General features: G+C 38.9%; 2 protein-coding genes across 9 annotated transcripts in view; one reads left to right on the plus strand and one right to left on the minus strand.

Moving 5' to 3' along the window:
• Nucleotides 1-6,517, plus strand: part of LOC129725412 (probable cytochrome P450 301a1, mitochondrial) — a 43,225-nt gene extending 36,708 nt beyond the window's left edge. For all 8 annotated transcript variants that reach the window (XM_055681238.1, XM_055681235.1, XM_055681231.1 and 5 more), the window contains exons 5-7: nt 5,126-5,521; nt 5,580-5,994; nt 6,059-6,517. In XM_055681238.1, coding sequence (XP_055537213.1) covers nt 5,126-5,521; nt 5,580-5,994; nt 6,059-6,382 — 1,135 coding nt within the window. In that variant the 3' untranslated portion in view covers nt 6,383-6,517. The remainder of the gene's footprint in view (nt 1-5,125; nt 5,522-5,579; nt 5,995-6,058) is intronic.
• LOC129725414 (uncharacterized) lies at nt 6,390-14,998 on the minus strand. The gene is made up of 4 exons (XM_055681240.1): nt 14,798-14,998; nt 14,625-14,741; nt 6,671-6,931; nt 6,390-6,611 (listed from the first exon to the last, which is right to left on the minus strand). Exons 1-4 carry the CDS (start codon nt 14,996-14,998, stop codon nt 6,528-6,530), a joined length of 663 nt encoding a protein of 220 aa, XP_055537215.1. The 3' UTR covers nt 6,390-6,527.
• Nucleotides 14,999-15,318: the final 320 nt, after the last annotated feature.

Genomic DNA, 15,318 nt, shown 5'->3' on the forward strand with positions numbered 1-15,318 from the left:
TTATGGTATTTCTTGATGAACGACGCGGCAGGTAATTCGTACTATAAATTTCCCTGTTCACGACTAGTCCGAAAAAAGAGCGACTTTGACATCCGCTTCACGCTGATTGTAAGTCACAGCAGCACCTTCTTGAGGAACTTGGTTTGCAAAATGAGCTTCACCTCGGAGCTCACTTCTTTCGTGGGGAAGTGAAATATGAAGTGCCCTGCCAGTCGTTGCCATCCAGGGAGAAACAAGTCTCATCGTCCATCACCATTTAAATAATGGTCGCAGTGGTCCAAATCCTACAAAAATCTTATATAACCGCTGCTGCTACGTCATTGCCTGCTGCTCCAAGTCCAGTGGACGGACCTGCCTGATATGTCCATGTTCACCAGATATTTTTACGTTGTTTGGCCGGTTGCAGCGACCTCACAGCATCATTGGAGCTTCTTGTCGCTCAAGGTCGTCGGCCGTCCAGAACCGAACTTTTTTTCGATGATCTGGTTGTTGACACATAGTTAAAGTGACCAGATAGTTGAAGCTCCAATGCGGGACACACCTATTTAATTGTGCGACGGACGGTGAGGAGGAAGAGGAGGAGGAGGAGGAGGAGGAGGAGGAGGAGGAGGAGGAGGAGGAGGAGGAGGGAGGGGTATGAGATGGGTAGTTATCTTGAAACGGTAAAAAAATCACACGTGAATTGTTTCAAAAGTCGACGGAACACTTTTTTAAACAAAAATATTTAGTGCAGCACAAAAAATCTTACCGAAAATAAACAATTAACATAATTTCATGTTCTTCGAAAGAAACATTCGTTCTAGAAATAACTTTCGCAGTAAAGCATTTTTATCGCTCGAAGCAAGTACAGGTGCTTATTACGGGAGTAACTTCACGGTGAAATTAGAGTGAGTAAACAAAATCCTACTACGGGACTCACGTAAGTGAGAAAAACGTCGCAAAGTGACATCTGCCGCGGAATCTGGGTTATTATGAGTGTCATATCAGTGAAGTGAGAACGGAAAAAGCGACGACTCGCGTGGAATTATTTCACGACCATTTTGAACGGTGAATTGATTCCACGAAAATGCCATAAGTCTTAAAGTTGATTGATTTGTGATCTAATGGTAAATATTGGATTTATTCTTCAGTAACGAAACGAATCAGAATTTGATCCGTGCCTTAAAGCGGTCATATTTTCATTTTTTTCCCGTTGAAAAAAATGCGAACTAGTTCAGGAAATTTTCGATACCGAAATTGATGCCGAATGTTTTAGAAAAGCAGAACACGTCAAAATCTGGTGTTATCTGAAAAAACGGAAAAAACGACTTTCTGGGACTCAGAGATTTTTGAGCTATTACGGGATAGCTTATTACGGGAGTCACTTCACAGTGAAATCAGAGTGAATTGAATGAAGTCCTATAACGGGACTCACGTAAGTGAGAAAAACGTCGCCAGGTGACATCTGCTGTGAAATCTGGGTTATAATGGTGCTTATTACGGAAGTTACTTCACGGTGAGATGACAACCGTAATAGGCACGGTGAAAGTGATTCCCATTTGATTTGCACGCGTCTTTTTTCACCGTGAGATTTTTTCACTTTGTTCTCACACGCGACGTTTCGCGTGGAATTATTTCACGACCATTTTGAACGGTGAAATGATTTCACGAAGATAGGACAGTTTAAAAATCGATTGATTTGTAATCTAGTGATTATATATATGGGATTTTCTTTCCAGTAACAAGGCTAATCTTTTTTTTTCCTTGAAAAAAATCGAATTTCTGGGGCTTGCAAATTTTTGAGCTGCAGCTGGTGGAACGTGAGGGAAAAAATTGCCTTCGAATTTCGTTTAGTGGAAGGGCTCAAAAGTTTCCTCTTGTCGAAAAATGTCCTCATACAAAATTTCAGCTCAATCGACTTTCCGGGACTTGAAATTTTTGGCTGGGAAACTCGCTCATTTCACTTGTTCTATTCTCTATTTCACTTCACTGTCAATCTCACTTTTTTTTTTATTCTCGCTTATTTTCCGTCGGTCTAGTTCCGCCACTGTTGTGGCCAATCACCGACGCCCAGTGAGGCGCCTCCACACCCAGGACCCTAACTCACGACCCGTTTATTAACGGACCGGCGCCAACGGCTTTTACTTCCTCATGCGATGGAAGGCGTGACCCCAGAGATTTTTTCGCCTCAAAAAATCTCCCAGTGTCGGCTAGGATTGAATCTAGACCAGTTGGGTTGGTTGTGAGTGGATCACGCCACCTCACAACCATCGACACCTATGTCGGCGGTGGGATTCGAACCCAGGCGTCGAGCGTGGTTGGTGAAGACGTTACCAACCACACTAGGCCCCCGCTATGTCAATCTCACTTCACGGAGTTGATTTTTGTCACCTCACTTGAGGTGGAATCGGGAATAGGTCTGAAAAAGTGAAGTGAGCGTGAGAGTGAAATAAATTTCACCGTGAAGTGACTCCCGTAATAAGCACCACAGTTTTTGTAAATAATTTTTCTGTCACTTCTCTGCAAATATAGCAAATCAACGATTAGCGTTTGAAAGACCAAAAATTAATTAAATCGCTAATTCGCTAACTAATATTTAGCGATTTTGTGGAATTGTACCCACCACTGGTTACAGCATTAGGTCCTGGTTAAAACAACGCGAAGTTTACTTTTCAAATTTTGAATTACAATAATATTGATTCCAAAATTAATCAAGAGGGTATTAATGAACAGATTGATACTTATCGAAGAGTCACGTTGTCTCAGTAAAGATGTGTGATATCTGGTGATACAATTTCATTGAAACCACGGGACATTCCAAGGGCACACGGGACATTTTAGATGAACGAGGGACATTTCGCGGGATGCATTTCTACGCGGGACATTTTGTTGAGAAGCGGGACGTCTGCTCACTTCACTAAGAGTGCTAAGATGATGTAGATGCCGGAACGTGCGTATCCGGCGTCCACAAAGTGCCGCACGATGTCCATTTCGACGCGGTGGGGTACCGTTCTTTGAACGCGCACACTTCTGAACGGAGTAGCTTATAATTTTCGCCATCACGGTTAGAATTCGACTCGTAGAGCTATCAATTTTTTTCTGCTGACTCATGGTTTACTATGATTGATACGGCATGAGTAGTTTCGCCAGTGCATGTGAAGGTAAACCCATAAAAAATCCCCATTTTTTGTCCATTTTTTTTTCAATACAAACATTACTATTACAAATTTATACCAGAATAATCCTTAAAAAACGTTAACACCTCTCTAAAGAGAAGAGAAAAAACATACAAAAGTTAATGACGGAAAACATCCCTAAAATCCAGGAAAAGTTCAAACGAAAAATCCTGAATGTAATTTTGTGTGACTATAATTGTTTAAACAAAAATCTTAAAACGCATCTAATGGTGTGAAAAACTCGAAAATAAGAGCATTACTAGACAAAAAATTCAATTTAGTCGAAAAGAGAAAATTATTTTTAAAAAACAGCTGAGACCAAAAATAAAAACAACAAAAAAATATTACCATGTTTATTAATTATATATAATATAATTTATGTAGGAAGCCGATTGTGATTTCTAAAAAATTCATTCATAATATAAGACACCTGTAACTTAGGAAACCAGAATAACTCCGAATTCAGCTAGCACCAATCATAAATGCTTCAATTTATGAAAACAATAAGTTCATGATTTCAAGTTCAACTGAAAATGATCAAAAGCGTCCAAAACAACAGAGAGAATAATGCGGTCAGAATTCAGCCTACAAAAGGTGCCTGATGAATATTGCTAAAGGAAAAATAAGCCAAAGCAAACATAGACTACTTAATCTAACTAAAATTGGGTTCAAAAACTGAGGTAACTTAAAAATTATTCAAACGTATACTAGAGATTGATTTACAATGAGTCTCGAAAAATTTCATAATATTTGTACAAACCAGAAAAGATATAAAAATTTACTAGATTTCTAGACTCCTTAAAAGTAGAAGAAACAAAAACAACAGATAAACAAAAGAAATAACTGGAAGCGCTTCGAAAGCTTAGTAAACGAACCAGAAAAGAGGTTTAGAAACCAGAAAAGCAAAAGAATAAAATAACCTCGAAAATATCTCAAATCTCTAGAAGACGACCAGAAATATACATGATCAAAATTCGGCCAAAATACCTAAAAAACGTTAAACAGCGAAAAAAGGCCACAAAAGAAATTTGATTTGAAAAGAAAGTAGTTTGAAGAGCTGTAAAACACCTCCAAAGCAAAAAAAAAACATTTCAAACATCAATCTTTAAATAATATGTATTAACTTTAAAAATTGATGAGAAGAGGAAGTGAACTCGAGATTATATCAAACTAACTTAAAAAGGTATAAAAATTCTCGTAATTGTAGTTTGAAATATCTGAAAAAACTTCGAAAGGCTTAAACATATAAAAAATAGATTGAGAATTCAGCTCAAAATGGTTGAAAAACGTTTCTGAAGGCTATGGAAAGCCAATGATAAAAATAATGGTTTAAAAAGTTCTTATTATATAAGCAACAAACATCAAGTCAGAATAACACCAAAAATGTTAATATCAAATCATATTTGAGTTGTTGTGCAAACAACACGAGTATTAAACAAATATAATAATCGAGTTTGGAATTCGACCATTTCAAAGATTTTTCCAAGAAGCAGCGCACTAAAACTTGATGCAGCTTCGTTAGTCTGAATAATTAAACTTTTTCAGATAATTAACTTATATTCTCGCAAAATTTTTTTCATATCGCTATTACAAGCTTTGAAAAAGCCCTCAAGTGTGAACACAGTTTCGTGGCGCCAGCACAAATAACTCAAAACATATTCCGCAATTTTATTAAACTTAGCAGTTCGTCAACCTCGAAGTCTTCACTATTTGAATAATTCCTAATCCTGCTATTTTGCCGTTCCAATCATAGTAGTCCCATGTTCTACACAAATCTTATGCACGCTGGGACAACTATGCTTGGAACGGCAGTATAAACGTCAAAAATTTGCCAAATTGAGTGTATTTGAACTAAAAATATTCATACAGCATTTGAATAAAGATTGGCAAACCTCTCCGGCAGCGATAATATCGGCTAATGGCGGAAGCAATCAATTAACAACCTAATCAAAATTTTATAACTGTTCCAGTCACGGAGAACAATGGCGCGAGTTCCGCTCGCGTGTGCAGAAACCGGTCCTACAGCTGTCCACCGTTCGCCGTTACGTAACACCCCTGGAGCAGGTTACGGAGGAGTTCATCGACCGTTGCAACCAACTGCTGGACGGAAACCAGGAATTGCCCGACGATTTTGATAACGAAATTCACAAATGGTCTCTGGAGTGCATCGGTCTGGTCGCCTTGGATACTCGGTTGGGCTGCCTGGAGGCGAATCTGGACCCGAACTCGGAACCCCAGCAAATCATAAACGCTGCGAAATATGCCTTGCGAAACGTTGCTACGCTGGAACTGAAAGCGCCCTACTGGAGATATTTCCCGACGCCACTATGGTCCAAGTACGTGAACAATATGGACTATTTTGTGAAGTAAGTATGCTTTGTACGTTGCTTGAGACTGGTTTAACAAAAGCTGTATATGATCTAGGGTTTGTATGAAATACATTAAAAGCGCTACGCAAAGGATGCAGCAGAAAGAAGGTCGTGCACTGGATGGTGAACCATCCCTGCTGGAACGTGTCATCAAAAGTCAAAACAACGAGAAACTGGCGGTCGTAATGGCGCTCGACTTGATCCTTGTCGGAATCGATACCATCTCTATGGCGGTGTGTTCAATCCTGTACCAGCTGGCAACACGGCCAGCTGAACAGCAGAAGTTGTACGAAGAATTGAAGCGGATTATACCGGATCCAAAGACGCCACTAACGATTCAGTTGCTCGACCAGGCGCATTATCTTAAAGCATTTATTAAGGAAGTTCTACGAGTGTACAGTACCGTTATTGGTAATGGGCGGACCCTACAGGAAGATACCGTAATTTGTGGCTACCGAATTCCAAAGGGGGTTTGTTTTGACAACAATTTCTTGATAGTAACAATTTTCTAATCGAATTCTAACACCATTGTAGGTTCAATGCGTCTTTCCAAATCTTGTCACTGGTACGATGGAAGAGTACGTAACCGACGCGCAGAGCTTCAAACCCGAGCGTTGGCTCAAACTCAGCCAGGGTGGCACGGGTGATAATTTACACCCGTTCGCCACCCTGCCCTATGGCTACGGGGCACGAATGTGTCTGGGGCGCCGCTTTGCCGATTTGGAGATGCAAATTCTGCTGGCTAAGCTGCTGCGATCCTACAAGCTTGAATATCACCATGATCCACTGAAATACGTTGTCACTTTCATGTACGCTCCGGAGGGTGCCCTCAAGTTCAAGATGACACCACGCGAGTGACGGACGGAGGAACTGCTGCGGGTGTGGTACGAGATTTGCCGAGTTTATTTGTGTACATAACCAATTAGCGATACCGCGACTGCACTAATGTCTACCGATTTTAAATGACTTACAAATAAACAGGTTTATGTAGAACGGGTCTTTATTATGTTGGCACTGGGCAAGCCTGAATAAACTTCCGGAGTACATGGCAGTTACTGTTGTTGATCCAGTATTCATCCAAACAGTTCTGTAAATATTGAAACAAATATGTTTGTGCTTCTGAGAAGAAAGTTTCCAGTAGCTTACCTTAAACAAGTGCATATTCACACAACCGATGAAATCAGCCGCAGTGCTGCTGCAATGCTTGCCTTTAATACTGCTGCCGCTATTGTTAACCACAATGCACTGTGGTGCACTTTGGAAACAAACCGTGACGGCGTTTGTGAATGCCTGCGCTAATCGAGGCTGGCTACTAAGCCGACTTCCAATTAGCAGTAGAATTTTCACCTGATCCAGGCCTTCATTGGTTAAAAGGCCGGTAGCGTTCATAGCACACTCCATGTAGCACTGAAAGAGGAGTTTTTTTTTATCTTTTATATTTTATTGATCGCAAAAATCTCATTTTTTTTTTTTGTAAAATTAGGTATCGTAGTAGCAATTTATAGCTCTGTTCTTTGAATGAAATTATACTAAAAAATTGATAAATCTAGACTTTTGTTCCATAAATTTTAAGTCTCACGAAACAAACAACTAGTGTATGCGAATACAGCTTACTAAAGATTCGCAATAAAGTTTGAAATTTATTAGAAGCGCACCTTAGTCCTCGCTGTATTGCCTTTCTCCTAGAAAGGTATAGCAATCACTGGAAAAACCAAAGGTATAAAAGTGCTCCAAAGGGTCGAATCTCGTATATCAATCGACTTAGATTGACGAGCTGAGCATTTTCTGTATGTGTGTGTGTATGTGTGTGTATGTAACGCTCTCCCAATCTCACTCGATTTTCTCAGAGATGGCTGGACCGATCTTCATGAAATTAATTGCAAATGAGAGGTCTAGTTGCACCATAAAACCCTATTGAATTTCATTGCAATCGGATTTTTAGTTTAAAGGTTATGTTCAAAAATGTGAAAATCACGAAACATCAATATCTCAGAAACTACTCAACCGATTTTAACAAAATTGGTTTTAAATGAACGAGCTACTTAAAAAACCCTTAATTTTTGAGTTTCATGAAGATTGAACGTGTGGTTCAGAAGTTATGCAAAGAAACGTGTTCTGGAGAGTGTTTAATCTCACTCATGTTTCTCAGAGATGGCTGAACCGATTTCCACAAAATTAGTGTCATTTGGAAGGTCTAATTACCCCATAAGACCCTATTGATTTTTTTGCAATCGGACTATTACTTTGCCTGTTATGTTTGAAAATGTGTAATCCAGCTTTGAAAAGAAACATATTCCGAAGACTACTTAAACTCACTCACTTTTCTCAGAGATGGATGGACCGATTTCAATGAAATTATATGCAAATGAAAGTTCTAGTTGCCCCATAAGACCCTATTTAGTTTCATTGTAATTGGATTTTTATTTTGGAGATTATGTTTAAAAATGTAAAAATCACGAAACATCAACATCTCAGAAACCACACAACCGATTTCAATAAAATTGGTATCAAATGAACGGGCTATCTTAAAAACCCTCAACTTTTGAATTTTATATAGGTTGAACGTGTGGTTCAAAAGTTATGAAAAGTAACGTCTTCTGAATACTGTTTAATTTCACTCATGTTTCTTAGAGGTGGCTGGACCTATTTCCACAAAATCAGTGTCATATGAAAGGTCTAGTTACCCCATAAGACCCTATTGATTATTCTTTTTGCAATCGGAATATTACTTTGCCTGTTATGTTTAAAATATGAAATCTAGCTATGAAAAGAAACATATTTCGAAGAATACATAAGCTCACTCACTTTTCTCAGAGATGGCTGAACCGATTTTCACGAAATTAGTGTCAAATGAAAGGTCTAGCTGACTCATAACACCCCATTGAATTTTACTAAAATCGAACTGTAACTTCGTCTGTAATGTACCGAATTGTGAAAACCACGAAACTTCATTATCTCAGAAAGTACACAACCGATTTACATTCCTATTTCATTTGATCATAATCGAACTAAGCAACCGTTATGTATTAAATTGTTAATAAAACAACGAAATTCTATTATCTCAAAGATTACACGACTTATTTGAACATAACTAGTGTCATACGAACGAGTCATCTCTCAAACTTACAAATAACAAACATCATAACAATTTGATATGTGGTTCAAAATTTATGGAAAGAAAAGAAATTCAAAGGCTATTTAAAAATATACCTGCTTTAATCAATATATGTGGCCACAATATAATTTAAATGTGGTATCGTACCATTTTAATGTTCTCGGTATCGCACGTGATTGAATTGCTCGAAATTAGGAGTCATTTCTTTTGTTTCGCTATTTTTTGAGCATTTACATTACATCAAATTTCATATTTTATACTTCATTTTCAACATCATTATTTTAGAACCCAAAAAGTGAATACACATTTATTGGATTGAAGCGTTCTATTTCTATTTTTACAAATAATAAGTTTGAGTGAGAAAGGCTGGGTCTGACCGCTAGGTGGATTAATTTAGGTTTTTTAAATGAAAAAGCAGCTTTATTTCGGAAAAAAGTTGCTCATAAATCATTCAAAGTATTGTCCATTGCTATTTGTCCAACTATATCCCATCTTTCGGGTAAAGCTCAAATACCGTTACAAGAAGGTGTTCGTTGTGCTTTCATAACTATAAGCAGAAATACTGATCAGTCAGATCATGTGCCTTCGAACAAAACAAGAGATACTCGGACCGTGCAATATCTGCGGAAAACGGCGAGTATGGTAGTATTTCCCATTTGAGCGTTTCTATGCAATTTTTAACAACTTTGGCAGTATGAAATCGAGCGTTGTCATGCAGTAGAATCACTTTGTCGTGCCTCTGTTTATATCATGGCCATTTTTCGCTTTTCAATCAATAACACCGACTTGGTCCTGCAAAATTCACAGCATAACTTTCGTAGCGTACGTCCCCATGAGGTTCTTTTCTTTGGGTTTCTGTAATGAATCCATTTTACATTACGCGTTACAATGTGATGTAGAAAACCCTTCCTTTTCTGTCGCTGAAGCATTTGTTCACAGGCGGGAAAGAGACGCTCTTTAAAACAATTTAAATTACCTTCTATAAACCAATGGAACCAATCACAGCATGTTGTTTCACTTGGGGCAGCATCTCCGGGAACATTTTTCTGCCACCGTTTTCTTTGAATAAGAAAAAAAACGCTTGTCCCTTCCCCACAGTTGGCACCAAGAAGCTCGATTATCTCACATCCATGTCACGAACGTCATACACATACATTTCGTTTGAAGCCGTTTTTCTCTGGCTCTCTGGCTCGATTATACGTCAAAAGGCTGTCAGTGCTTGCGAAACAGCCAATTAAGCACCGTCCGTGCGAGATCAACTGTTGCTGCAAAGTGTGTAAAAATGCAGAAAGCGAAAAACGATTGTTTTGTTTTGAACGTTTTATGGATTTTGTGCAGGACATAAATGGTCAAGTTCAAACATGTTTCAACACGTTCCGGATAGCCTTACATCCAATATAGTTAGAAGCACGCAGAAAATCCGTACAGCAACACATGCGGCACAATGAACGGAGCTTATGACTATATTTCCAACAGTAGCGCCATCATCATCGGCGGCGGCTTCAGGAAGCTGTTGTCATGACATCGGTCTGGATTATCTAGGACTTGGTTATTCGAAGAAAATGGTTCGGTTATCCATAGTTAGTTGTTTTTATTCAATTTCGGATTTTGCCTTTAAAGCTATATTCTGCGTAAACTCAATATATGCATATAACGTTTGCGGTTAAAAAACTAACAAAAATTGCCGATTTTTCATAGGTTTACCTTAAATCGCACTGATGAAACTACTCATGCATCATCAATCATAGTAACCCATGAGTTAGCAAAAAAAAAATTGACCGCTCTATCAGTCAAACTCTTACTGCGCGTTCGCGTTCAAAGAACGGTACCCCACCACGTCAAAAGCGGACATCGTGCGGCACTTTGTGGACGCTGGGTATGCTCGATCCGGCATCTACAACATCTTGACACTATCGGACAACGATCAGAGCATCGAAAAAAAGCCCGGTTCCAGACAGCCAACGACCCTGAGCGACAAGAAGCTTTAAAGGATGCTGGAGAGAAAGACCGAGGGAAAAGTGGCTAAATCGCTGCGTGCTCTTGGCCGGGAGGTTGGTGCATGCGGTAAAACAATGAAAAAGTATCTGGAGAACATGGACATACATGTCAGGAAGCAGCAGTCCCGTCCACTGGTCTCGGAGCTGCAGGCAATGACGCAGCGACAGCGGTTCAATAAGATGGTCAAGTCGATTTTCCCGGCGAATCGCGACGTCACAGTGGTGATGGACGACAAGACTTATCTCACCCTGGATGGCATCGACTGGCAGGGTACTTCGTATTTCACCTCTCCCACGAAGGAAGTGAACTCCGAGGTGAAATTTATTCTACACCAAGTTCCCCAAGAAGGTGTTGCTTTGACTGACAATCAGCGAGAAGGGGATGTCAAAGCCGCCCTTCTTTCGCTCCGGGCTGGCCGTGAATGGGGAAATTTATAGTAGGAAGTGCCTGCCAGAAGTTATGTCGTTTATCAAGAAATACCATCAGGGCGAAGACACGGTGTTCTGGCCAGATTTGGCGTCGGCTCACTGCTCGAAGCGATCGTTGGAGGAAATGAAGCGGCTGGTACCGAAGTCGGCGAATCCGCCCAACGAAAAAAAAAAACGAAGAAAGCGCTTAAAAACATGCCTGCACGCATGTTTTCGTCCGCCATGGCGAATGTTCCGGTTAACTGCCGGAAGGCCGCTCGCAAGGGCGTAGAATTTTTATTTGCAAATAAGATAATACCCAAGTAACCAAAAGTTCGGATAACAGTATCATGAATAGAATTCTATACAGCTCAGTTTTTAAGTAACTAACCGTACTTTCAAGTTCGCATTTGTTGAATTAATTTCGAGTAGCATGCAAAGCAGTTTCTAAACCGAACTAGAAAGTTCACATTAAGTTCGGTTAGGTCGCTGAACAGAGCGCTATTCAGCTTGAAAAGAAAACTTCAAAATACTTAAAATAAAAATTAACTTGCAATTTTTCAATTCTCTCACTCATCATTCGTGTTGCTTCATCAATCCCATGATAATCATTTACTGAAGAAATTTAGATCAGAAGAATAATGTCTGGCTCCATTTATTATTCGATTTCATATTTTTTTTGCAACTTACTACACCGAGCTTCGAACTCGAGTCCTCCCTCTTTGAAGCCTAGATTCATACCACTGCTCCGTTCCCGCTATATGAGACCAGCATCGATTTTACTCGATGTGCTGATTTCTCTTCGTTACCTACACGTTCATGGCTAGAAACATACCGGGTCTCTCTTTCAGCTTGAAAGATCAGATAAAGTACAGGCGGAACCTCATGCGAACTAGGAAGTTCAGAAAAGGCTGACGCGGAACTTTTTCTGAACTTTCAAGTTCAAAAGAAGTACGCGCGGAACGCAATGTGAACTTAAGTCTGACAGTTCTCTAGTTTGTTTTGATTTTGCTGCAGTTCGTTTGTAATGTAATTGAGAAAGGTTGTGTACGCAATATTTTCCTTCCAAACGTTAACTGAAATTTTATTCTGGTAAGCAGTATATACAAAATATGATAAATGTTCAAAATTAATAAAAAACTTTTTCGGTCAATAGATATGCTATGTGCCACAGTCGAAACGACGAACGCCTTGGAACACGCAACTCTCGGTGGTGTCCGAGCAATGGATTCGGACCTCCAAAACCGGCAACATCATGCTGTGGCCTGTGGCCTAAATAAAAAAACACCCAAGATTTGGGCAAATTGCTCATGGATGAAAGCATCACGCACAGCAAATGTCTAACAGGAATTCACAGCTTACATCCGGTATATTTTTTCTTTTGACCTGCACATTCATGAGTATCTAAATTCATAATTGATTTCCTGTAAAGTAACAAAAGAAAGTGTTTAGATAGAGAAACCTTTAAGCATCCTAATATTACCTATTGGAATCATAGATTTGTTGTCTTTTTGCCATTAATTTAGATAATAAAATTCCGATGATAATAAAACAGACCACTTTTTTATTGCTTTTGAAAAACTCATTTTTTATCACTAATCTTGAAGCAAACTTCACTTTCGCCAAAGTAGAGTAAACCACGAGTCAGAACTTAACATGAACTTTGAAGTGGAAATGGAGTACGACATAGACTTCTCCTGAACTTTCGTGCTGATTAAAGGTACGGATAAAATGCTAACCGAACTTTAATTTCCGGCGGCTTTAAGGTTCACGTGTGAACTTCAAGGTTCCAATGAAGAGGAGCAAGCAGCTTCTCCTGAACCTTCGTGCTGATTAGAAGTACGGATGAAATGCTAACCGAACTTGAATTCTAAGGGTTTTGAAGTTCACGTGTGAACTTTATGTGAACTTTAAGGTTCCAATGAAGAGTATTAAGCAGCTTCTACTGAACTTTCATGCTGATTAGAAGTACGGATAAAATGTTAACCGAACTTTAATTTCCGGGGGTTTTGAAGTTCACGTGTGAACTTTATGTGAACTTTAAGGTTCCAATAAAGGGGAACAAGCAGCTTCTCATGAACTTTTAAGTTGCTTTCAGGTATAGACGGTACTTTATTTAGAATGAAGTTCGGTTTGTGAGTAATGAGTCTTGTTGTTCAGCAAGAAAGTTCCGCGGAACCAAATCCAAACCCTATGTGAACTTTTAAGTCCGTTTGTTAAGTGAAATTCGAACTTCTGGTTGCTTGGGTATAATTACCAATAATGGGAAATTTATCCAACTCAATTATCTGTCTTAGTTTTTTTTCATCACCATCTGAAAAAGTCCATTTTTTACCGCAAACGTTAGCATAAAGTATCGACAAATCATTCAACTTGCGTCATTTGGATCAATCGCTTTTAAACAATCACTTTTAACCATTTTGATATTTGGTTTAGAAAATTTTGATGGCACAAAAGACGAGATGTTGTGTTGAAAATATAAGGCGATAGAAGTTTTGATTTCTTCTGTATTATGAATTTATATCCTTCTTATGTTTATTTTCTATCGAAAGAAGTATTTGCAATAAAATAAGAAATTCCTCATCGAGTCCAACTTATTGATATATACCTACTCGATGCAATCATAATTTAATATGAACCTTTGAAACAAGCGACACACATATTTCATGACAAAGATTGTCTTGTCTTTTACTTTATTAAGAACTCATGTATTTTAGAAGACATTTAATTTAAATTTGTATTTTGAATACTAAAAAAAAGCAAAGCCTTGGTGCTACATTCCGATTTGGAACTTGACCTTCTGTTTACTATACACAGACTTCGCAGCCAACTGTTAAGTGTACAGGACAACTGCGGGGCTAGCGCTACGATCCTACTGACACCAACAGTCTCTCCCAAGTCAAGACTCGAACCTACGACGACTGGCTTGTTAGGCCAGCATCGTACCTCAAGACCAGCTGGGGAGGCATTTTGAATACTAATAGTTTCAAAAAAAAAAAAATTTCAACAAGACGGGCATGGCTTGATAACAAAAGCACACACAAATATAATTTTTATATTTTAAATGTATGGACTTTGGAGAACTAATGCTCTTTTCGAATCACAGTGATAATTTTTCTTACATTGAATATGTTCTTGTATCAAAATGTTTACGAATTTAACAGCGAAACGAATTTCGGATAAAAAAACCATGTTAGTTTTAGTAGGTATTGGATATAGTTTGAGCTCGTAGTCGGCAGCGAGGATAAAAAATTTGCCTTTATCTTATAAGATATATTAGACCATAAGGCATTATATATAGGCTCCGTAAAACTTTAATTTGTATTGCACCGTGTCAAATAAATGTTGTGTGAACAAAAAAAAATGTTTCCGTAGAAAAAAACACTGTAAATTAGACACATCGTTCGATTCTCGATAAGGTGCGGTAAACTTAATATGGAATCGCTGAAAAAAGTATATTATTCGAAGTAAAAAAATATATAAAAATTAACCAAAATATGCCCACGTGGCATTGTTTGTGAGGCGTTCCCATTATTGTTACTATTATAGAATTGTTCTAAATTAGATAAACAAAACTCACATTGCCTTTCTCGTGTATCACACCCCGCCTCAGGTCTTCGGGACCGTGAATATCCTTACACCCCTGCAGCAGCACATTGTCCAAAAGAGGTGGCATTAGGCAGCAGTATTTCGGATGCTACAACGAAATTATTGAAATTACCACGTAAAATTCTATCTGCTGCATCAACCCACAACATTCAGTGGCGGACGAGTGCAATCGATGGCTGCCTCAATTGCCATGACCCGGGAGTAGTCAAGTGTAACCACAAGCGTCGTCGATAAAAGAACAACGACCCGGAAGCTGGTTTCTCGAGATACCGACGTTTTTATTTGTTTGTAACTGTGCCCTACCATCACCGCAGCCAACGTCAACATCACCGGATCTCCTGACATGCTGATTTCGCACTGATTTTACGACTACACAAACTTTGTCTCACTTTGAGTTCCGCCCAATCGTACTGATTCTGCTAGAATGATGGGACGATGAATGAAAGCTAGGTATTTTAGTTATAACGATTGGCAAATTGATGGTTTTTACTGCATTTATTTGTTGTGTGTGAATAAAGTAATTTATTGGCTTTTTGTGAATTATTTAGGCATTTTGAGACCGATAATGACGGGTGTTTTAGCTTGTTATGACCTATGTCGCAGCTAGAATTGCTCGACTAAATTTAGACTCTCCGATTCGTGCGTGACGAGCGCATTGTATTGAA

This window comes from Wyeomyia smithii, chromosome 2, assembly GCF_029784165.1.
Source record: "Wyeomyia smithii strain HCP4-BCI-WySm-NY-G18 chromosome 2, ASM2978416v1, whole genome shotgun sequence".
In the NCBI taxonomy this organism is placed as follows: domain Eukaryota; kingdom Metazoa; phylum Arthropoda; class Insecta; order Diptera; family Culicidae; genus Wyeomyia; species Wyeomyia smithii.

Excerpts from the sequence above, each read along its gene's own strand:
- LOC129725414 (XM_055681240.1), bottom strand. The coding sequence starts at position 14,998 with ATGTCAGGAGATCCGGTGATGTTGACGTTGGCTGCGGTGATGGTAGGG. Across the intron at positions 14,742-14,797 it reads CTCGTCCGCCACTGAATGTT|CATCCGAAATACTGCTGCCT; the intron begins GTGGGTTGATGC and ends ATTTCGTTGTAG. Across the intron at positions 6,612-6,670 it reads TGAATATGCACTTGTTTAAG|AACTGTTTGGATGAATACTG; the intron begins GTAAGCTACTGG and ends CAATATTTACAG.